Source organism: Gavialis gangeticus, unplaced genomic scaffold, assembly GCF_001723915.1.
Source record: "Gavialis gangeticus isolate Ggan-Ray unplaced genomic scaffold, GavGan_comp1, whole genome shotgun sequence".
NCBI classification, from domain to species: domain Eukaryota; kingdom Metazoa; phylum Chordata; order Crocodylia; family Gavialidae; genus Gavialis; species Gavialis gangeticus.
The window spans coordinates 22603418-22627676 of record NW_017729025.1 but is presented as its reverse complement, the minus strand read 5'-3'; the positions used below and the strand labels follow the sequence as shown (position 1 = coordinate 22627676).

The 24259-nt window shown below is 43.5% G+C and overlaps 1 protein-coding gene across 1 annotated transcript in view; it reads left to right on the top strand.

Moving 5' to 3' along the window:
• The window catches only part of KIF26A (kinesin family member 26A), a 108111-nt gene extending 91780 nt beyond the window's left edge, over window positions 1–16331 (top strand). The window contains exons 10-14 of the mRNA XM_019519897.1: window positions 289–3670; window positions 13244–13434; window positions 13908–13928; window positions 14296–14446; window positions 14870–16331. Of these exons, the coding sequence (XP_019375442.1) occupies window positions 289–3670; window positions 13244–13434; window positions 13908–13928; window positions 14296–14446; window positions 14870–15048 (3924 nt within the window). The 3' untranslated portion in view covers window positions 15049–16331. The remainder of the gene's footprint in view (window positions 1–288; window positions 3671–13243; window positions 13435–13907; window positions 13929–14295; window positions 14447–14869) is intronic.
• The last annotated feature ends 7928 nt before the right edge of the window (window positions 16332–24259 follow it).

Sequence of the window (24259 nt, the reverse complement as noted above, 5' to 3'; positions counted from 1 at the left end):
CCAAAGGTTTAGTTTGTGCTAATCCAAAAGTAATGAAGAATGAGCAGAAGGTATTCATGTTAAAGGATGACAGGGTGTTTTAATGTTATGAAAATTCTCTGAAGAAGCATGATTGTTGTGTTACTTTTATGCTATTAAAATGTATAGAATAGGTTTTTGTTTAAATTTGCACTGTAAAAATTTGTTAGTCACACAGGTGACTGATTGTGTATCATTCTGTATACACTGAACTAGTTTTTCCCATCTGTCATAAAAAATAATATTATTTTTCCTACCTGTTGTTAATAGTATGCATCCAGCTCATCTGGAGGGGAAAGTTCATGTGAAGAAGGCCACATTCGAAGACCACCTCACTTGAGACCATTTCACCCACGGACTGTAGCCCTGGACCCTGATATTCCTGTACTGAGTATATCTAGTGATCCTGATTATTCCTCCAGTAGCGAGCAATCGTGTGATACTGTCATCTATGTTGGTCCCAATGGTGCAGCTTTGTCCGACAGGGAGCTGACTGATAATGAAGGACCTCCAGAGTTTGTTCCTATAATCCCTTCCCTGAACAAAAAGAGAAGCAAAGACAACTCTGCTATTGCTAGAAGTTCTGACAAGGACCATTTTAAATGCAACACTTTTGCTGAATTGCAAGAAAGGTTAGAATGTATTGATGGAAGCGAGGAGCCGATGAAGTTTGCCTGTGGAGAAATACCCATTGCATCCAGCTGTAGTTCAGCCCCGGGGAGTACAGAAAATATGCAGTCTAAACTGATAAAGGAAAAAACATCCTCTTCTTGTGGAGGGTATAAGAAACCTGTTCCACCGGAAACCGCATCTCCAAAAAAGGGACAAAACCTTAATTTGCAGGCCGGTGTGCAAAGAGCTGGGGTCTGTCACGAGAATAACTCCCCACACGTGAAAGGGGAACATCCCAAACAGCAAGCCAAAGCTGAAGGCAAGAAACCAGACCCAGCTTTGGATGGGGAGAGAGAGAAAGAGACAATCACAGATTCACTGAAATTGTCAAAATGCAACCCTTCCAGGAGTCGAGAGCAGAGTAAGGCCATGACTGAACCTATAGTTAAAGAAAAAGCTCTGTATGTGAAGAGACCTTTGCCAAGCCCTGCGCCCCCACCCCCGCAACAGAAAGACCATGCTCTGAAGTCCAAAGAAGCATGTGAGGTGGACAATAGCAATGCAATCCGGACTCCTCCCGTAGGAATGAGCAAACAAATGGCAAGCAAACCAGAGCATAACCCTGCAGAAAGCATGCTTTTAGTTGGTAGCAATGGGCCGAATCAGGCAGGTGCTATAGAGGTTCATAGTTTCCGATCAGCCTTCAGAGGAAAATGTTTTGACCGGGATATACTGACAACCACTGTGACTTTACAGCAGCCTGTGGAGCTCAATGGGGAGGATGAGCTGGTTTTTACGGTGGTAGAGGAACTCTCCATCAGCGGGATTTTGGATAATGGAAGACCTTCCAGCATCATTAGCTTTAACAGCGACTGTTCCCTTCAGGCTCTTGCGTCGGGCTCCAGGCCGGTTAGTATTATTAGCAGTATAAATGATGAGTTTGATGCTTATACCTCTCAGGAAAGCTGTACTGGTGTAAATATCGATATTGTTGTGCCCTTTGCTGAGGATCCATTTTCTAGTAGCAGACGTTCGTCCATCAGTTCTTGGCTGAGTGAAGTGAGCATTTGTACCATTGAAAGTGATGGAGCCCAGTCCAGTGACAGTTTTGTTGCACAGTCAGCCTTCAGCTGTAATAAGTCCAAGGAGCCTTTTAACTTGGATTCATCCAACGTAACTGCCCCACTGAAAAGCTCCCTGAATGACAGTGGATTTTGCTTTTCTGAGCTGGAGAATGAGAGCATGAGTTCCTGCAAAATGTCTTCATGCCAGAGCCCGCAAACCTCTGAATTAACCAAAGCATCTCAGATGAAAAGTGCTTTTTGTGTAACTGATCAGCCCGTAAAAGTTAAACTCAGTAACTGTCGAGATACATCTGTGATAGAAACGATACATTCTAGTCTTCCTAGGAAAACAAAAACTACCTCATCTCCAACCCACGATAATGCCATCCTAAACTACAGAGAACTGCAGAATCCACGTGACATGTTTGATGATCCCTGGCTGTTGCGCGCAGATAATCAATCAGAAGCAAAAACTGAAGACTCCCTGCTGTCCCCAAAATCTCTTCCATTTGGTACTGAGAAGCAGCCAGCCAAAGCTGCCCAATATTTCAGTAGTGCCGCCAGGCCAACTAAATCGCAGACAATGCTTGCGTGTTCTCAGAGGGTTGTAGATGGTTGTGAAATGGTTTGCAAATCTTCCAATGGAGCCAATAAAAAATCGGAAGCAGCAATGAAGATGCCCCAGCTTAAGAGAGGAGCCACCACCCTGGGTGTGATGCCAGTGACACACAGTAATAATGGTCCATCAGAGGCAACGGCTAGAGGAAATTCTGAAATTGCCTTTGCTGGTGGTAGCCTGAAATCATCTCTGGGAAAGAAGTGTCTGCCACAAAAATGTAGCATGCTCCCAAGGCCGAGTGGGACGATACCCCCAACACCACCTGTACGCAAATCAAGCCTAGAGCAGAAAAATGTGGCACTGGTAAGTGGTGGGGGCAAAACGGCTGGAGTGGAGTCTGCTAGAATCACAGCAACAAAAGCTGAGGAAGAGGCAGACCTGCGGTCAAAAGCCGGGCCTTATCTTAATGAAAGTGCCGGCAGTAAAACCAACCTCAAGGGAGACCATTCTTTGCCTAAAATGACTTCCAGCTTAAAGACTAAAACATCTAAAAGTGAAACGGTTCATCGATATGGGAGTCACATGTCTCTCGAGAGGTGTGAAAGTCTGACGTCAGTTGGATCCAAAGCAAATATGATGAGGGAAACTGGTAATGTTAGTGCGAGCAATGGGAGAGCAGGGCGATCTGTCCCAAGGCTGGGCGTTCCCCCCGTTGCTTCAGGTGCGACTTCACCACAGTCGTATACTGCACCGTTACCCTGTAAAAACAGCCAAGCAAAAAATGCAACTAATCCGAAGTCTCAGGCCAATGGAAATAAAAACCGCAGTCTTTCTACAAATGGGTCAAGGTCCCTTAGCTCCTCTGTGAAATCACTGACTCAGTCTGTTGGAAAGAGCTCTAGCATTCCTCCCAGTGGGAAAACTGCCCCACGATCGATGCAGGGTGTCAACAGCAAACCTGGCAGAGGAACTATTATGGGGACGAAGCAGGCAATTAGGGCAGCCAACAGCCGTGTTAATGAACTGGTCTCAGGCAGTTCTGCGAAGGTGGGGCATTTCAGAGGTTCCACGGACTCTGACAGTGGGAACGACAGTGGTATAAACCTCAGCGATGAAAAGTCACAAATTCCAGTGTTGCCATCTCCATACAGCAAGATAACTGCGCCCCGGAGGCCTCAGCGGTATAGCAGTGGGCATGGCAGTGATAATAGTAGTGTGTTAAGTGGAGAACTGCCACCAGCAATGGGAAGGACAGCTCTTTTCTACCACAGTGGTGGCAGTAGTGGCTATGAAAGCATGATTCGTGACAGTGAAGCAACGGGCAGTGCTTCTTCGGCACATGACTCGATGAGTGAAAGTGGAATGTCATCGCCGGGAAGGATGAGAAGTTTGAAATCCCCCAAGAAAAGATCAACAGGTAAGAAACCAAAATGAGCTTGAGCTCGAATTTTCAGCATTTTAGAAATTCTTAAATATTTTCATAATCTTTTCTGGGGATATTGAGTTTTTATTATGGTTCCAAAGTTACAATCTAGGTTATTTAAACTGAATGTGGATTCCTAGCACAGTTAAAGGATTGCATGTACATGTTGCATTACTGTAGGGCATCAGAGTCCTAATCATGGGCCCAGGACCTCATTGTGTTAGGTGCTGTGCAGCAAAGAACAAAAAGATGGGTTTAAAGTAGGGGTGTGTGAAGCAGGCCCTATTTGATTTGGATTTGGCCCAAATCAGGGATAGTGATTCGATTCAGCCATAGACACAGCTTTAAATGTTTTTTCCACATACCTCGAGGTACTAGCGCGGCTTGTGAATGCTGTGACACTGGGGTGAGCGGAGCATCCTGCAGGAGTGTGGGGGGGCCCTCCACGTGCTCGGTGGCGAACCTGGAAGTGGACCAGAAGTACTGGTCCACTTCCGGGTCTGCTGCTGAGCACGCTGGGGAGCCCCCCCACTCCTGTGGGACACTCCATGCGCCCCAGCATCACAGCATTCATGAGCCCCCTGCTACCTTGAGGTATGTAGAAAAAACATTTAAAGGTGCGTCTATGTCCGAATCTCTGGATCTATTTGGAGGGTTCAGATTCAATTCGGAGAGATTAAAGGGTCCTCTAATTCGATTCGGAGAGTCGGCCAAATTGGGCTGAATCTCCGCTGAATCGAATCGGGAACCAAAGCTTCGTGCAGCTCTAGTCCAAAGTGCCAAATAGTCTACAACAAGAGACAACAGATGGACACAGTGTGACAGAAGACCACAAGGACACTACAAAATAATTTTGATCAGTATGCATAACACATCAGCAGTCTAACTGATGTCAAGTTTTTTTTTGTTGGTAGGAGTGGTGGAAAAGGTAAGCTGAGGATGAACTTTGAAGGAGAATAATGAGCTCGCTTTGTGGATGTTTTGGAGAGCTGGTTCCAAGCATGAAGGGCGGCAGGGAAAAAGCATTAAAGTGCTTGTCTGAAAGTCTTAACAAGTGGGCTAATAGCAATGTTGACTTGTTGATGGTGAATGAGAGATGAAAGGTAGGGCGCAAATAGGAAGTGAAGACAAGCAGTTTGATATGATAGAGTGGGGATTCCAGTGAAGGACTGTGTAAGACAGGGTCGAAGCAGTGGGAGGGAAAATGATTATTGCTGCAATATCCTGGTGAGACATGATTGCATCTGTATTTGTGAAAGCCAGAGTAAAGCATGTTGTGGTAATCATGTCATGATATTGTGACATCATGGACAAGAATTTCACCAGTGAAGATGGACAGGAATGGGTCAGTCTTAGAGGTGTTATGTAGAAAGAACGTGCAATGCATAACTGTATCCTGGATGTGAAGACCTAGAGAGAGTTTGAAGGTGGTAGTTTATGGTCTTGAGTGACAGGCAGGGTGGGGATGTTGTCTACAGAGGTCAAGTGTGGAAGAGTAGAGGTAGTTGTCCTTCTGGAGGTAAGAGAGACAAGCTGAAGTTTTGGTTTGGACAGAAAATGGCAGATACAGAGTAGTGCAGTAGGTCTGTGAATTATCAGCATAGTTGTAGTTCAGTTTGTGTTTACAGGTTGAGATGAGTACAGTGTACCAGAAGAAGAGACAGTGTATACATCAGATATGCTAACTTTTATATTGCAAAACCTGGGAGGTGGTAGTGCCTTTCTTCTTGGCACTGGTTAGGCCTCATATGGAGTACTCCACTTTTTAAAAAGGATATGGAGAAGTTTGAGAGGGTCCAGAGGCAGGCAGCAATGGATAATCAAGGGCTTGGAAAGCAAGTCATATGAGGAGAGGCTGAAGGAGCTAAGCACGTGCAGCTTGAAAAGGCACTTAAGAGAGGACATGATAGTAGTCTTCAAATACTTGAAGGACTGCCATAAAGAAGAGGGAAAGCATCTTTTGTCTTTTGCTGCACAGAAAAGGACGTGGACCAATGGCTGGAAGTTGCAGCAAAGTAAGTTTAGATTGGATATCCAGAAAAACTTCCTCCCTGTTAGAGCAGTGAGGCAGTGGAATTAGACTGCCTGGGGAAATTGTGGACTCTCCAGCACTGGAGCTGTTCAAGAAGAGGTTGGACAGCCACTGGTTGGGGATGATCTAGATGTGTTCGGTGTTCTAGCATGGGTATTTCCCGTGCTTCTGGGTTGGTTGCCCCTGTCCCCCTGCTTTCTGCTACATGTGTCAGGGTGTTTTCAAGCATTCCCAGAGGCATTGGATGTTGGCTACAGCCAGTGCTGGGGATTTTGACTGGGGTGGGCCAATGCTGCTGCTGGGACCAAAGACAGAGGCTCCTTGCTAGAGGGTCTTGCCTCTCTGTTCAGGGTCAGACTGATGGCCATATTTGGGGTCAGGAAGGAATTTTACCTCATGGTCAGATTGATATGGATGGCGGGAGGTTTTGCCTTCAGCTGTAGTAGGGTGCGTGGCCCTCTATCCGGGACCTCTTGAAAATATATTAACAACATTTCATAGAAGCAGGGCATTGGCTGCTGTGGATCCCCTGCTTTACAGGTGGCAGGCTGGGGTATTAGGTCTGTGAGTGTCAGGGTTGATGGTAGTCTTGTGTCAAGTTTAATTATGTTTGTATGGGATGGTTTGACTATAGATGATCCTGTGTCAGGCAGGGGGTTGGGCTAGGTGACCTCCAGAGGTCCCTTCCAGCCCTGCTTCTATGATATTAATTCTGTTAATTACCAAATTATAAAACTTCATAGCTTTAAACAGCAACTTTAAATGCAAATGATAAAAGGGAAAGAAGACTAGTGCAATCACATTCAGAGAGGTGTGGCTTCCATTCATGTGTGTTTGTAATAAGATCAACTCTTCTAAAGCCACCACAGTGACTACAGCGATTTAACATGGGTCACAATTCCATCATCCTTACTCACCTTCAGTAGCATGCATCTGTTTGCTTCATTGATACTGGTCAGTATTTAAATCCCTTGTTATTAGATACCAGAGCGAGTGGGGAGTTTGCTAGGGAGGTTGCTTGGTAACTCTCTCATCTTCCTTCACTGTAAACTTAGTGAGAGGAGGCAGGTTAGCAGGGAAAAGGGAATCTTTCAGGACCAAGGAGTAGCGAACAGGAGAGTTTGCTAGGGAAAGTCTGCTTGGAGAGAGGAGCAGGAAGAGGGTAGGCAGCAGATTTAAGAGACTCAAGGAGATGGCTGGAGTATGTTGCAATGCCAGAGCCACTGCCAGTTCTTCCTTTGCTTGCACCTGTGAGGTCTGTCCATCCACAACTGCTCGCCTTCGACGCTTCCACCCAGGTCCTGGTTTGCTGCCGTGGGGACTGTGGCTTGCAGGTCCCTTCCAGTGACAGTCATGTTAGGGGAGTGCCTGCAATGTGAGCGGTGCCTCCTGGTCATGTTCCTCAGGGTGCAGGTAAGAGCTACAGGAGGAGGTGGCGAGGCTCTGAAGCATCTTCACCCATGAGGATTCGATTCGACACTGAAGGAAACTTCTAGGACTGTGGAGGAAGGACTGATGGAGGCAACGCTAGAGAGAGGAGGACCTGGACTCCCAGGAGGGTGGAAACTGGAAGCATGCGTACTCTGGCAACAAGCAGAAATATTTATCCCCACCTGCAGCAGTTTGGCTGGAGAGCAGATACGGAGCCCAGTAACAGAGGAGAAGGAGCAAATTCCATTAGCAGAAGAGGCCAGGCCATGCCTCTACAAGGCTGGGGAGACCACCAGAAGAAAGTAACAGGTTGTAATGGTTGGCAATTCCATTCTGCAAGGGGGATGGAGGCATCCATCTGCTGCTCTGACCTGTTTTTTTGGGAGGTTTGCTACTTGCCTGGAATCCAGATCTGAGATGTCACGGAAGGATTACCGAGGCTCATCCAGCCCTCTGGCTATTAACCCATGCTGGCCTTCAATGTGGGCACCAGTAATACTCCCAGGGAGGACCCTGAGAAGATCAAAAGTGACTACAGGGCTCTGGGCGTAAGGGTGAGGGGGACAGGGGTTCAGGTGGTCTCCTCGATCCTTCTGGTCAAGGGAAAGGGCCTGGCCAGGAGCAGATGCATCCCACAGATCAGTGCCTGGCTACACAGATGATGTCTCCAGCAGGGCTTTGGTGTCTTTGACCACAGGATGCTGTTCCAAGAAGAAAGATGGCTAAGAAGAGATGGTATCCACCTGATGAAGGGAGGGAAGATTGTCTTCACAGACAGGTTCACTAACCTAGTGAGGGGGCTTTCAATTAGATTAATCAGGGGATGGAGGCCAAAACCTGCAGGTAAGTGAGGAAGCAGGTGACCTGGAGGAAGCACAAGAAGGACAGGGCAACAGAGGAGGTCTTCTCATTCTTCCTGAGAAAGTAGGATAATAAACTAGTTACCTCAGGTACCTGTACACAAATGCTCAGAGCCTGGGAAGCAAGCAGGAAGAATTGAAAGTCCTCACCTAGTCATGAAACTGTGATGTGATTAGAATAACAGAGACTTGCTGGGAGCTTGCATGACTGGAGCACTGTCATGGATGGGTACAAACTGTTCAGGAAGGACAGGCAGGGAACAGGCGGAGGAGGAGTTGCTGTTTATATAGAAGAGCTGTATAATTGCTCAGAGCTTCAGTATGAAACTGGGAATAGGCCTACTGAAAGTCTCTGGGTTTGGGTCAGAGGGGAGAGTAACTAGGATGATGTTGTGCATGTGTGCTATCAGTCAGTGGGCCAGAAGGATGCGGTGGATGAGGCTTTTTTCAGACAGCTAGTGGAAGTTTCCAGATCATGGGCCCTGGTTCTTACAGGGGACTTCAATTAACTTGACATCTGCTGGAAGGGCAATACAGCAGCGCAGAGGCAAGCCAGGAAGTTTTTGGAGAGTGTTGGGGACAATTTCCTGGTGCAAGTGTTGGAGAGGCCAACTAAGAGCCATGTTGTTCCTGATCTGCTGCTTGCAAACAAGAAAGAATTGGTGGGGAATGTAGAAGTCAGTGGCAATGTGGGCAGCAGCAACTATGATATGACTGAGTTCAGGATCCCGAGGAAAGGAAGGGTGGAGAGCAGCAGAGTAAGGACCCTGGACTTCAGAAAAGCAGACTTCAATTCACTTAAGGAACTGATGGGCAGGATCCCTGAGGAGGCCCATCTGAGGAGGAAAAGAGTCCAGGAGAGCTGGCTGTACTTTAAAGAAACCGTACTGAGGGTGCAGGAGCAAATCATCCTAGTGCACAGGAAGACTAGCAAGTATGGCAGAAAACCAGCTTGGCTTTGCAAGGAACTCTTAATGAGCTAAAACGCAAAAAGGACCCTCACAAGTGGAAGCTTAGAGAAATGAGTAGGGAGGGGTACAAGAGCATTGCTCGGGCATGCAGGGATGAAGTCAGGAAGGCCAAAGCACAGTTGGAGTTGCAGCTAGCAAGGGATGTGAAGAGTAACAAGAAGGGTTTCTACAAGTATGTCAGCAACAAGAGGAGGATCAGGGAAAGTGGGGGTCCCTTAGTGAATGGGGAAGGCAACCTAGTGACAGAATATGCAGAAAAGGCTGAAGTGCTCAATGACTTTTTGGCCTTAGTCTTCACAGGCAAGGTCAGCTCCCAGACTACTGCACCAGGCAGCACAGTTTGGGGAGGAGATGAACAGCCAACAGTGGTGAAAGAACAAGTTAGGGACTATTTTAATAAGATGAACATGTACAAGTCCATGGGGCTGGATGGGATGTACTTGAAGGTGCAGAGGGAGTTGGTTGATATGATTGAACAGCTGCTGGCCATTATCTTTGAAAACTTGTGGTGATCAGGATTGGCCCTGGATGACTGGAAAAGGTCAGCTGCAGAACTCTGTACTGGCTGCATGTGAAAAGATAGTTCCCATCTTTAAGAAAGAGGAAAGGGAAGAAGGAGGATCTGGGAAGCTACAGCTTCACCTTAGTCCCTGCAAAAATCATGGAGTGGGTCCTCAAGGAATCCATTTGTAATCACTTGGAGGAGAAGAAGGTGATTAGGAACAGTCCAGTTGGATTCACCAGGGGCAAGTCATGCCTGACCAACCTGATCGCCTTCTATGATGAGATGACTGGCTCTGTGGATGTGGGGGGAGCAGTGGATGCGATCTACTTCTAAAAATCTGGAGTCCTGTGTCCAGTTTTGGGCTCCCTACTTCAGAAAGGATGTGGATAAATTGGACAGAGTTCAGGGGAGGGCAATGAAAATATTTTGAGGCCTGGGGAACATGATTGATGAGGGGAGGCTGAGGGAACTGGGCATATTTAGTCTAGAGAAGAGAAGACTGAGAGGGGATTTAATAGCAGCGTTCAACTACTTGAAGGGTGATCCCAGAGAGGATGGTGCTAGACTAATGGTCTCAAGTTGCAGCAAGGGATGTTTAGGTTAGAAATGAGGAAAAACTCTCTTATGAGGGGGGTTGTGAAGCATTGGAGCAGGCTGCTTAGAGAGACTGTGGCATCGCCATCCCTTGTGGTTTTTAAGACCAGAGTAGAGAAAGTTTGGCTGGGATGATCTAGTTGGGGATGGTCCTGCTTTGAGAAGGGGGTGGGACTAGATGACCACCTGAGGTTCCTTCCAGCCCCTGTTTTCTGTGATTCTGTGATCTATTTGGGATTTACTGTTTGTGTTTTGGACACAGGTTTGTGTTTCTAGCTTGAAGACTATAGTTATTTATAGTATTGGAGTGATGTAGCTGTGATGGTCCAGAAAATATGCGAGGCAAGGATTTTGTGGGAGATATCTTTTATTGGGCTGGTTGCATGGTAGGGAAAGCTTAAACAACCTTCCAAACGAGGATTCACTGCAATTTGTGCAATCATAGCTCATAACTGAAGGTCTGATCCTGCAACTCTTAACTTTAACAGAACTGTGGATGGTAGTAGGATAAGAATAGGAGTCAGAGCCTGCTGACTTTGATACTTGGGTTGGAGAGAGGTCATTATTACATTTTCTCTAGGAGCACAGGATATTTGCTTCTGACAGTGCAGCAAAATGAGTTAGACTGATGTATATGTTCTGGTGCTTTCTGGTCATAGCAACTGAGTTGCTTTGGTGGGTGATAAATCAGTTCAGAGGCCATGTGCAACATTTGCTGCTGTTCTCTTTTCATAGCACATCAACCTCTTAAGCCTCTCCTACAAATCAATATTAACAGCTGTATAAAGTTGCACACATATTGAGAAGGTATTACTCGCTGATGGATTTGTATTTGTTTTTGCCCCAGGAAATGCTTATAAGGTCTTTAAAAATGACAAACTATTTCTTTTTCAATTGAAATTGTCCTCTCTCAGTAAATTATACCTTACTTTTTGAGTGCTTTAGATTTTCAAACACTAATATATTTTATACATGAAATGGGGCTTCATAGGAGCTTTATTAAATACCATACAAGCATGAGGGCTGTTATTGGCCTAAAATATACTTTATTCAGTATGACATGTTAGTCATGATCTGGGGCTAGCTTAAACTGGACAACTGGATTGGAGATTTACAGCCTTTGGATTTAGGAGAGCTACAGAAGAGGAATCTATTCTGGTGCTGATCCTACTCCCATCAAAATCCACAGAAACCTAATTGCTAAACTGGCAATCCTCTCCATGTAGACAAATCCCTTGCACCCACCAGAAGTCCCAGAGAGTTCATATTGGGTCTGTTGGGTAGCATGAAGTGAATCTGCTGGGTATATGGAACTGGCTACTGCTGTTTAGTGACTTTGGATGGGCCCCACTCATATGGGGGTCAGTGTTTCAGTTGTGACTTCAGTGGCCAAGATCATAGTTGTGACAGATGAAATAATTTCAGCTTGTGAAAAAGGTGCCCAGTTAACAGACATAAGCTCTCAGCATGTTTGCAAGTGTGTTCAGATTAACATGCTGCTATAAAGACACAGGACTTGCTGTTCTGGTGGACAATTCCTTTTTTGTTTTTTGAAGTGGTTTAATGAAGGATTTTGGTGGGCCCCTGGGATTGCTCTGGAGGGTGTGTGCAGCCCCTGGGCCGTGCACTGCTCACCCTTGCTTTAGGTTTATAGAAAGAACTAAGAGTAAAGTCAACTTGTTATTGGAACAAGTTGGCCTCTGCTTTAGGAATTGCTGGCGTAAATTAATATATCTGGGCTCCCCTCTACACATGCAGGTAAAGGCATGATTGGATTTAGTGCATGATCCACACAATCACACCTCCTCCCATACCATACGTGCGTGGTGGGAGGTGTGATTGTGGGATTACACATTAGATCCAATCATGCTTTATTGCCAGTGCAGGCGGACCTGGATCCTGGGCTTCCTCTGCACTGGCAAGAAGCAGGCTCCCGTGGCTGGAAGCCCCCTTGCTGAGGGGCCTTCCAGCCATGGGGGCCTTGTGCAGCTGGGACCCAGAGTCCTGCAGTTGATGGCACTCCCAGTCCTGGCTGCACCTCATGTGCGGCATAACTAGGACTGGGAGCCTGTCAGCTGCAGAACTCTGTACTGGCTGCATGTGAGGCGTGGCCAGGACCAAGAGCCTTGTGCACACCTGTGCCTTGGGGATTGTGGCAGCTGTGATTCCCAGAGCTTGGGGTTTTCACACTGGGCATGGTGCATCCCTGTGGCTAGGAGCCCTGTCAGCTGACGGAGCTCCCAGGTGCAGGGGAGACCCTGCTACACATGCAAATTAAAGCTTGTTAGCAACCAGCTATAAAGTTAGCACACATTTTCAAGGTCTCACTTTATAACTGGTTGGAGCTTTTTATTGTGTGATAGCTACTTTGCATGTGTAGTTGGTCTTAAGGTAATTGCACAATTAACCAGGTAATTGTGTAATACCTGTAACATGTAGAGGGCGTCTTGGTAACAGTGTTATTTGTTTGCAAGTCTGGGAGACCCCTGGCCAAGAATAAGTGAGTTTCTTTATCCCTTGAAATTAAACTTAAAATGGTAGCATGACTAGTTACTGCCTGAGAAAATGCAAGCACCCTCAATTCCCATTAAAGTTATTGGGTGTTGCAGTTTCTCAACACCTTGCAGCTTGGACGTTGGTCGTAGAGGAAGCCATTTGCCTGTTCAGTGGGCCAAAAGACTGCGATTATGATAAAAGAAAAAGGTGTGTTGGGGGGTGGGGGAAGCACAGCTGGGGATAATGTGATGCCATTTTATAAAATAAAGTGGAGACTTTAGATAGACAAACTTTTGTTTATATTTAACTCAAGGGTAGGAGATCTGGTCAGAATCACCAGCTTTTGGCACAAAGATCAGTCACCTGCTTTTGCTGTCCTGGAGAAGCATGGATGACCTCAAGTCACATTTTGCAAGACTGTGCTAAAGAAATGCTACTTAAATGACCATAGGCAGAGCTACTACTGCTGCTTAGACTGTTGGACAAAGGGGGCTGTGTTGAAACACATCAAGTTCTTAACTGCCTCTCACTTTTATTGCAGAAAAAAGATAAAGGAATGTATATCCCCTAGGCTGTCCGGAAAGCCCACATGTTTAGCTTGCTGGGGGTGTATTTTGCAGTACTTTAGTACTTTGGGTTTTGGCAGCATGGAGGAACACTGTGCTTTTCTTATTTAAGGTCTCCAGCGTCGTAGACTGATTCCTGCTCCTCTGCCTGATGCTGCATCCCTAGGAAGGAAGCCCAGTGTGACTGGCCAGTGGGTTGATCTACCACCTTTGCCAGGCACTTTAAAAGAGCCATTTGAAATTAAAGTTTATGAGATTGATGATGTGGAACGATTACAGCGACACAGACAAGAGGAAACTGAGGTCAGCACATATTTTACAACAACTCCAGACAACTTAAATTACAGTATACAGGCAGAATCCTTGCTTGAATGCTGGTTTGGCATTTGGGAAATTGATTGCAATTAAAGCACTATAATTATTAATTTTACAATTCATATGTTGGGGTGCCCTTAACATAGAAAATGAAAATAATTACTGTCTACAATTAATTGTGTTTAACATGACTGATGGCATGAGTACAGGATACCAATGAATACATTATGAGAAGACGTTATAATCTTAGCCTGCCTGATGAAACTTTATAGCCTCTCTCTGCTATAGGATCATTAACTCTTTATGTAAATGACATAAAGTGTTCTGGTTAGAATTCTATTAAATCAGGGATGTGCCGAGTTTAATTTACTTGTAATTGGAAAACAATTCAGCTAATTCTATTTCAGAGACCAGAAATCTGTATTCTTCTGATGTATTTTTTCATGTTTCTTTCATAATAGCCTTTCCAGGATGTTGAAAAGGTAGGAGTGCTTTTCTGTAAATACCAGTTTTCATGTGTGTATATTAAAGAAAACTCTCACATCTATTAAAAAAAAATGATTAGACTCTGTTTACTGTTTGCACCAGCGGAGAAAATAATTTCTCTTTAAACAGTAGTAATTTTAGAGTAAATAACAAATGCATGCTAATTCAAAAAAAGTGCAATAAGTGTTTAACTGATTACAACATGTTGTTTCTGTAGATCGGAACCCATTAATGCACACTTAACATGGGGAAAAAACATGTTAAGTGTTACAAGTTAATGAGGTGGGCAAAGTTTGGACTGTGCTGATAGAGGCCAGCTGATAACAGGATGATTTATGAAATATCCTTTCTGTGTCTTAAAAGGGTCTGCTGTATTTCAATACCAAGCTGAAGATACTAGAAAGGCGCCAGCAGCGAATTAGAGAAGTGAAGGCAAAGCATGAAGTTTTAAAGGAAGAGTTGGAAGAGACAAAATGCAGGTTGATGATGGATCCAAATAAGTGGAAAGAAGACTGTAAGTATTTCTGTTAAGTATCTAAGTGAGTTCTGGCTTCAGCAAGACTGAAGTACATGCTTAATGTTGTGCTTAATGTCACGCAGGCAAAAATGAATGATCTTTGACCATACTATTTATACTGTGCGTTTTATTAAAAAAGGTGCTTTACAAGAGGGACTAAGTATTCTTATCCTCATTTTATAGAAAGGAAGTAAAGAAATCAGATTTTTGATTAGCGTACTGTGCTAGATTGGAGCCTGGGTATGAAATTCTGGTTCCACTGAAATTAGTGGCAGAATTCCTATTGAATTCCATAGGCCCCTAGGACTGCTTTTCCTACATGATGACAACAGCTGCTAGCAACTGAATAAATTGCATTATGCCACACATAATACTTTACCGTAAACTATTTCTCTCATACAATTGTTTTTTTGCTAACAGTTGAAGTTGACCCTGACCTTGATAAGGAGTCTCAGGAGTATCTCGAGGCACTGGAACAAGTGACAGAGGAACTGGAGCAATGTGTCAATCTGTGCAAGTCGCATGTCATGATAGTGACATGTTTCGATATTGGCATGATAACTGATGTGCAAGATGGAGTGAGAGAAGGTAGTTTTTGAAGAGACTGTAGGAAGTGAAGCAAACCTTCAGCAAGAAGAAGAAAAAGGGATATGGCATTAGGAAGTGAAGGAGGAAATGTGAAGACTTAAGGCAACGATGAATGTTGTAGAAGATTGAGGAATTGGAATGTTTTATAAATCATTATGGTGCCTCAACCCAACCGGAAGTGTACAAAGACAAATGTTGAACTAGACATTTTTTCACAGAGGGGAGCTGAAAAAAACAGTACAAACCAAGACTTTAGAAACAAAAAAACAAACAACAAAAGTGCCTTTGAAGTTAATTGGATTTTCAGTTTTGTATTTGGTGCTAGAATTAAAGCCAGCAAACCTAAGCAGACCACAAAATGTATTCCTATGAAATATTTTATACTGTATAGTGTATTTATGACTCTATGTAAGAAAACAAAACAAACAAACAAAAAAAGAACCAACATTGTAGCAAAAGCAATAAGTAAATTATGTTTTCATACCTGAACTTGCCTTCTTGTTTCATAGAAAAGCTGTTTTATGTAGCAGAACTAAAATTGTATTATAATTGTTTTCTTGGTTAGAATTCAAGATATTTTTATGAGCATTTATCTATTGAAAAGGTGTATTATGGAATTTTGAGATAATTGTTTTACATTCTGTTTTTGTATTATTCCTTTTCCAGATCAAAAGAAATGTTTGTTTTCCATTTTATATATACATACCTATATTAACTGCTTAACTACTTCCTTGGTTACTAACCTCAGTTATTATGGACCCATTCTTTTTTAGAGTTGTTAACCTAACTCGAGGAAGTCTAGAAAGGGCACTGTGGTTTGTTTGTTTTTTTTCCCTCTGACTGCAGGAATTGAGAATTACATTTATTATCAAAAACATAAAACAAACAAAAAAAGAAAAAAACTTTTTGTAAATGTTTATGTTAGGTCCATATTTTTATATCGTTTTGACTATAAAAAGCATTTGCATTATGAACTTTTAAGACAAATAGTATATCTTTTTACAGTTTTTCTAAGGAAGGCAAACCCTCAGGATCAAGTTTATACATGCTGCATGGGATTTGTGCTTTTTTGAAGGAAACCACTTACGCGTGGAAACTATTGATAAATTGTTGCCAAACAAATACTTTTGAAAAGGTTTAATAGCGTATGTAATATCACATTTCATAATGAATCATATTTTCTGATCATCTTGCTTTTTATGTTTTTTTTTCAAATCCTTTGTACAAATGTGTATTATAACAGCTTGCTTCAGCTTTTATCTGTGAATAAAAGATACATTTATTGTTAACATTGCTCCTTGATATGTATGTGATTATATGGTATGATACGCTTTAAAAGCTTGTTATAAGCTATGGATGACAAATATGGTACTTCATTGCCATACTGAGACACTGTAATAGGATTTTGACACCAGCAGATGCAAACCAATTAGAAGAGAGAGGAATTATAACATTTACTGCTTATATATAAGATCTTTATAAAGGTGAGCAAACATTTTACGTGCGGAAGAGACTTGAGACAGAAATGAGGTTCCTCCAATCTAGTAAAGCTATTAAACATGAGATTAAGATATAAGAAATCTGTAGGAACCTGAAACAACCCATAAGCTCCCATAGGTGCATCATAACTGTAGTATCCGAGGAACATCTTTTTTGTTAGACAGACATTTGACTGAGGCAGTTTAGTCAGGGAAAATCCTGCATTGAGCAGGGCGCTGGACTAGATGACCTCGTGGTCCCTTCCAGTGTTACTTTCTCACTAGCGTTGTGTGAAACTTCAGTCCTTGATTTGATTCGGCAGAGACTTGGCTCAATTCGGTGGCCGAATCTCCAAATTCGACTTGAATCAGGAGACCCTTTAATGTCTCTGAATTGAATCAGAACCCCCTGAATCGATTCAGAGAAATTTGGAAGGATCCAATGATTCGGACATAGAGACAGCTAGCTTTAAATGTTTTTTCTACATACCTTGAGGTAGCAGGCGCGGTCCGACCAGGGAGTGCACTGTCTCTCCCCAGCCCCTCCTTGATGACTGGTGCCTTTTGGGTCAGGGGGGGCACTCAGGGTCCCCCTGCAGCTGATTGCCAAGCTGGAGGGTGCAGGGCCCCTGCATGCTCAATGGTGGACCCGGAAATGGACCTGAAGTACTTGCGATCCACTTCCAGATTCTCTGCTGAGCACACGGGGGGGCTGGGCTCCTGTGGGATGCTCCATCTGCCCCATCACAGCATTCACGAACCGCGCCTGCTACCTCGAAGTATCTAGAAAAAACATTTCAAGCTGTGTCTATGTCTGAATCGCTGATTCTCCCAATTGGCATCAAATCTTCAGATTTGGATTTGGCTGAATCAAATGGGGGACAGTGATCTGAATCAACGAATCAAGTCACTGTCCCCGATTCAGGCTGAATCCAAATCCGAATTGAATACAGCCCGTTTCATACACCCCAATTTCCTATGATCCTATTATCAAATGTTATCCTCCCAATATTCCAGTGAGGAAGGGAAATGCTTTAATCTCCTTCTTACAGATGGAGAAGGGAGACCCAGAGAGTTACGCGGCTTACCCAGGTCATGTGGACGTTTCTGGTTGAACTCGAAATGGAAAACCGGTGTTCTGAATCCAACGTTTTGCTCAACATTATTGAAGGTACCTTTGTATGCAATCCTGGGTCCACTGAAGTCAGTGGGAAAACTCTCTGGAAATAATTTGCAGTTTGTTGGGTCGGACTTGCCTGTAGAGAGTAGGTTCTTCCAGGAAAGTAGGTTCTTCCAGTATTTACGTCCAGGACTCCATTCACTGTCTGGGACTCCTATCCTCCAGATGGTGAAGAGGTGCAAGAAATCTTTAAAAGGTTTCACAGTGTCCACTTCTCTTGGTTTCGCCAGAGAAAAGGTATGGTGCCAATCAGGGTTATTTATGGAACATTGCTCTTCTATTTGGCAACACACAAAATGTACGTGGAAATCTGAAGACCCACTTTGTGTTCCTCCCTTGTGCTAGACCTTCTTACCTCTCCAATTCCAGTCTTAGCCATAGGTCTGCCTGGATTATGGGGCAAGCATATGGCAGAAAAGGAGCATGAAGCTGGCATTCTTAATAGATAATGTATATCAGATTCATTGGATGACAGGGAGAAAAATTAGTAGTAGTAGAGTTACAACAAAATGCTTCCCTTGACTTAAACTGCTATAGTTTCCACAGAAGCAAGAAGGGGGCCTGTGTATATAGAGATGCATATACATTACCATTATTTTTGTACTCTTCTGAAAAAAATTACTGGCATAGCCGTTACTCAAACGATGAATGGCCTGGATTACAAAATCATTATACACAAGGCTATTTATCAATTAAATACATCGATCTCTGCTATGAAAAACCCACAAAAAAGACGCCGGAGAATCACAGAGGTTAAATATCTTGTAGCAGAGGGGAAAGTCGCATCATTGACCAGAGTATGTTACAATGTCTTATTCTTACCATGTAAAACACCAGAGAAAGATAGGCATCAACGTGCATTTTTTGCTGCATTTATGTTGATAGGCTCTAGGTTTCTATTTTTGCCAGCAAAACTAGATTTTGAAGAAACAGTCCTGCTGATCACAGAGCTACTACTGAAGGGAGTTTTGTGAGGAAGTTGATTATGGGATATGACCCTTAGTTGCATTCAGCATCAGGTTCCAAATTCTCAAACCACAGTCTAAATTGAGAGGAATTGCAGTCACCCATTCCCCAAACAGAATGCAATCTGAGACCCTTAAAGAGGTTTAATTTAGCATAATCTTGACTAGGTACAAACCTTTTTTGAAAATGTCTCAATTCATCTTCATTGGTTTAAATTTTTTTAAAGATTTGTAGCAATATTGAAAAAGGGGGAACAGATCCCAAACCGCTTATATAAACAACAGAAGCACAAAAACACAGAAAATAATCTTATCTATACAGTTGTGCATTGTTCGTTCATGTCTCTTCAGCATAAGTGCAGGAGAGACATTTTAGTGTCCTTTGGCTCACAGCATTCTCATGGTAATAGCTGGTTCTTTCTGCTTAAGTGGCATCTAATGAGCCATCCCTGGATGCATTTAGTCCCTGTCTGAGTGACAAAGGGTACGTCTACACTGCAGCAGGCACATTGCAAGAGAGAGCAGCCACCAAATCCTAGACCATCCATTCACTCCTATTTTATATGATGCGGCTTGCTGGAAAAAGTCATGTAGCCACTATTTGAGTAACTCTGGGCATGTACCAGAGTCTGAACAGTGCTGGGTATGTGCCAAAAACAGCTACACAACAGGCTTTTTTGGCATGTGCGGTGAAGGAGCAAACGTGCAAAGTGTGTGTTCATAGTGGTGCCCCCTAGTGTGATCTGACACAGTGTAGATGTGCTTGAAAGAGGTGCAATAAGGTGAGACTTACTGGGCACATCTACATGTGATGGTAGAAGTGCACTAGGGCTGTGCGAAATTTTGCCACGAGTTTTGTTTTGATGCTGTTTCAACCTGTTTTGAGGCTGAAACAGCAAAATCGAAATGAAACAGATATGGTCAAAACAGCCTCGAAACAAAATGAGGCAAGTCAAAACGTTCTGCCCATAGGCGATAATGGGGAAGCTTGAAACAGCCTATAACTTTGTCATTTTTGGCAATATTTGGATAAAACTTGCAAAACTGGTAGCCCTTTCTGAGGGCATAAAGCATGCCAAGTTTCAAGAAGATAGGTGCAGGGGGTTCAGAGACACTGCACCCCAAAATCTTGAGAGCCAAGCTTGTGTCATGTGTATGTGTTAAGCCATAGCAGGGTCAAAACTGCAGGGATAGTAGCCCCTGCTGAGGCTACAAAGCCTGCCATGTTTCAAGGAGACAGGTGGAGGGGGTTGAGGGATACTGTACCCCAGAATCCTGAAAGCAAAACTCATGTCACGTGTATGTGTTAAGCCACAGTGGGGTCAAAACTGCAGTCTGGACACCCTAGTTGTGAAGTAGTTTTTCCTAATGTTGATCATGAAATGAGCCTGAAATGATCTTCCAGGAGTTTGTGACCATTACTCCTAGTTTTCCCCAAGGGTACACTGGTGAACAGTTGTTCACTGAGCCCTAGATGTACGCTTCTGATGTAGCAGTAAGCTGCTACCAAATCCCCTCTCAGCTCTCTCTTTTTCAGGCTGAAGCGTCCCAGGTCCCTCAGCCTTTCCTCATGGCTTGCCATGCAAGTCTCTGATCATATGGGCAGCCCTTCTCTGGACTCTCTCAAGCTTTACCACGTCCTCGTTAAAGTGTGAAGCCCAGAACTGGACACAGTACTCCAGCTGCGGTCTCACCAATGCCAAGTAGAGCCGAGTAAAGCGGGAGAATCACTTCTTTGCAATGGTTCTGCTGGTTTTGCTGGAGAACCATCACCTGATGCATGCCAGGGTATTGTTGGCCCTGCTGGCTATAGCATCGCACTGCCGACTAATGTTCATACTGTGGTCAATTATTCCCCCCAGGTCTTGGTGACCAGTGATGGGGGATGTTCACTCTTGCTGCCTGATGAGAGGCAGCAGTTGCCCAAGCACCCATGTCACAAGTTCTGCCTGTGAGCAGCTAGGGGTGCAGGGCCCCAGAACCCCCCTGCACCGATCTCCTTAACAGCTAGCAGGCTTCGTGGCCATGGCAGGGGCTAGCAGGCTTGCAGTTTTCAAGCACCCATGACATGAGTTTTGTCTGTCAGCAGCTAGAGGTGCAGGGCCTCAGAAATCAGAAGCCCCTGCACCTATTTATTTGACAGCTAGCAGGCTTTGTGGCTGCAGCAGGGGCTAGCATGCCTGCAGCTTTCACCCTGCTGCATCTTAACACACAGTGTCACCCATGTCATGAGTTTTGCTTGTCCACAGCTTGAGGTGCGGTTTCCTCAAACCCCTGCACCTGTCTCCTTGAAACTTGGCAGGCTTTGTGGCATCATCAGGGGCTACCACCCCTGCAGTTTTGACCCCACTGTGGCTTAACACACAAACGTGACATGAGTTTTGCTTTCAAGATTTTGGGGTGCAGTTTCCCCAACCCCTCAAACCTATCTCCTTGAAACTTGGCAAGCTTTATGCTGTCAGAAGGGGCTAGCACACCTGCAAGTTTCATCCAAATATTGCCAGAAACAACAAAGTTATAGCCTGTTTTGACCTTCCCCATTATAGCCTATGGGTGAAACGTCGAAACGGCAAAGCTTTCTGACGGAACGAAATAGAGCAGCCGTTTTGACTCAAAACAAAAGCTGAAATGAAACACTGTTTTGTTGAAATGTCAAAATGCTGGTTGAAACAGAACACTTCCGTTTTGCACAGCCCTAAAGTGCAGTAGACTAATTCTACTATGCGTTGGTGCATCATGGCGAAAACTGTACTAATACACAGTAGAATTAGTCTATTGATCATCAGCATCACCTAAAAGACTTGTGCCAGTACTACTGCATCATAGCACCGATTATGTCATGTTAAGTTAGTACCTTTTGTTACAGGTACTAAATTTAATGCGCTGTAATTACGGTGCATTAATTCATGTGTAAATGTGTCCACTGTGGCTGAAAATTCAGGCTTTTTTTTGTGCAAATCCTGCCCATTTGTAATAGCTGGGGATGGTAAATTACCTCCCATATTCTTTAAATTATCCTTTAGTTTATAACATTCCCTTTCTAGTAACTTCCACTGTTCAGTTAAAATGTATGCCAAATATGTTCTTCGCGTATGAGTCAAGCCTATTTTGGCAAAAGACTTAATTATATAAGGTCACAGGCAGTAATTGCAAAATGAAGCTGCCTGGTTTATTTAATTAATTTTCCACTGAGCTTTAATGATCTAAGAGTGTCACTAAATTGCATGCTTATGGGAGTGATCTTGTTGAATTTGTTATGGTATAAAACAAAACCTTAGTAAACTACCGATGCAGGAAAAACCTTGCAACTTACTCCTGGCAGGGCTAATTGACTCCAGAGCAGACTCCTTCCTTGCCTGTGTCCCCAGAAAAGCTCCGTTGTTCTGCTGTTTGCATGTCCCCATATTCCCTCCTCTTCAGTCCCAGACCTCTTCCTCCCTCTTCCACAAGCTGAACTTCTGCCTCAGAGGATTGGCTGAGATTGAAGAAATGATACTGTGTAGCCGTAAGAAGATTCCATGTTAATACAGATGCTTACTCTTTATCCCTGCTTCTTGGTCTGTTCCACCAATTTGGAGTATAAATAACACTAGGTAGCTGCTCTAGGTCTGCTCTAGTGTCAGAAATAGTGTTACTAATTATCTACCCCATACTGTCAGCAGGTGGAATTCAATCACATGCAATGGACCAGGTATAACTTCAGTCCTATTTTGGGGGCTGATGTAGGCCGTACTAGGTACCTCTGTATGGGGTTAAATTTCACCCAGAATGAGAAAAGCAAAAATCTAGAACTCTTGGTTCAGAGATGATACCTTTTATTAGACCAACTGAGAAATTGCAAAAAAAAAAAATTTTTTTCTGCAACCTTTCAGGCTCACACACCCTTCATGAGGCTGCAAGGTTTCATGTAAACTTGAAGGCTTGCAGAAATTTTTTTTTTTTGTTGCAATTGCTCAGTTGGTTTAATAAAAGGTATCATCTCTGAACAAAGAGTTCTCGATTTTTGCATTTCTTTTTGTCTCAGACCAACATGGCTACCAAATACATCCCTGAACCCAGAATGAGATGTACTGAGTGAGAGTGAGGTGCACCAGGGCACCCCAAAGGAAGACAAGGTCTAACGGTCACAAAGTGCTGGAACTGGACATAAGGAAAAACTTCTTTACCGTCCAAGTCTCCAGAGTCTGGAATAGACTCCCCCCAGAAGTAGTGCAAACACCTACTCTGCACATGTACAAGAAATATTTGGGTGCTTACCTTGCTGGGGTCATCTGACCCCAGCTGACTTCTTGCCCTTTGGGCAGGGGGCTGGACCCAATGATCTTGTGAGGTTCCTTCCAACCCTAATGTCTATATAATCTATTACATCTATAGTTTGCCTTCCTGTTTGGATCCATGGTCAGATGGAAAGCTTCAAGCAGAAACAGAATTAGTCCTTTAGCAGGGAAACAATTGGACTGGCCACCGATTTACAAACTTGGCTTGGCAACCAAATAGAGTGCGAGACCAGCCTCGTATCAAGCAGCATACATCTATGAAGACATTCACAATGTGCTCTGGAGATGGAATTACAACAAATAGAGATCCCCAGTAGATGCATCTCCTCCTCTGTGCACTGTGCCAGTAAAACAGATTTTACTTATTTATAACACATTTTTACTTAGAGTACTACTCATCTAATCTGACCCATCTAAGGTATTTCAAGGCCACCCATCACTTTAATATTGGAGTGCCCATACTAACACAGAATGGGATAGAAATATGAGCTTATCTGTTCTTTTTCTCAGTATGAGGAAAGATTTCCATTTATTTTTATTTTTACAGCTCTGTGGATTTTGTTTCTGGCCTATAAACCCATGCTTGCCAGTGACTTCTATTTTATTTTTAAAATTACGTGTGGAACATAATTCCACAGGCAGCTGTTCTGCGTTTTAACTATGTGCAGAGTTTAGCCAAAAATGTCAGTCACGTGGTAGACTCCAGCTCAAATATCCAATCTGGCATGACTGGCTGCAAAGAAAAAATTCTGGCATCAGGGGCCCAATTCAGCCAATCACTTAAGCACATGTTTAAAATTAAGCAGGTGAATAATCCCATTTCTCTACAGCAAAGTATTTAAAAATGTCTTCAACTCCCATTGACTTTACTGAACCAAGACATAAATGGTAATAATAATAATAATAATAATATGCTTTATAGGGAGTGTTCTAGTTTTAATAAGATATAATCAAATAAAATGGTTTTACTGCCACCTTTGTTAGTTTTCTGCATATATATACATTTATATTTAATGTTTCTCTATAACCCATATGTATCTTATAAATATGTAATACATCTCTCCGTAATACCTATATGTACTTATACATATACATACATATACATATCTATATCTATATCTATATCTATATCTACATACCTATAAATATATCTATCTATCTATATATATATACACACACACACATACACATCATATCTTCTGCTGATTTAACCAGTTTTCCACCAAGGTGTGGCAGGAAAAAAAGAGGGGCAGGCAGAGATCTAATTGGCACCGAGAAGGTCCCCTGTTACAGGCTACCATCCCTGCTGTTTTCATCCCACT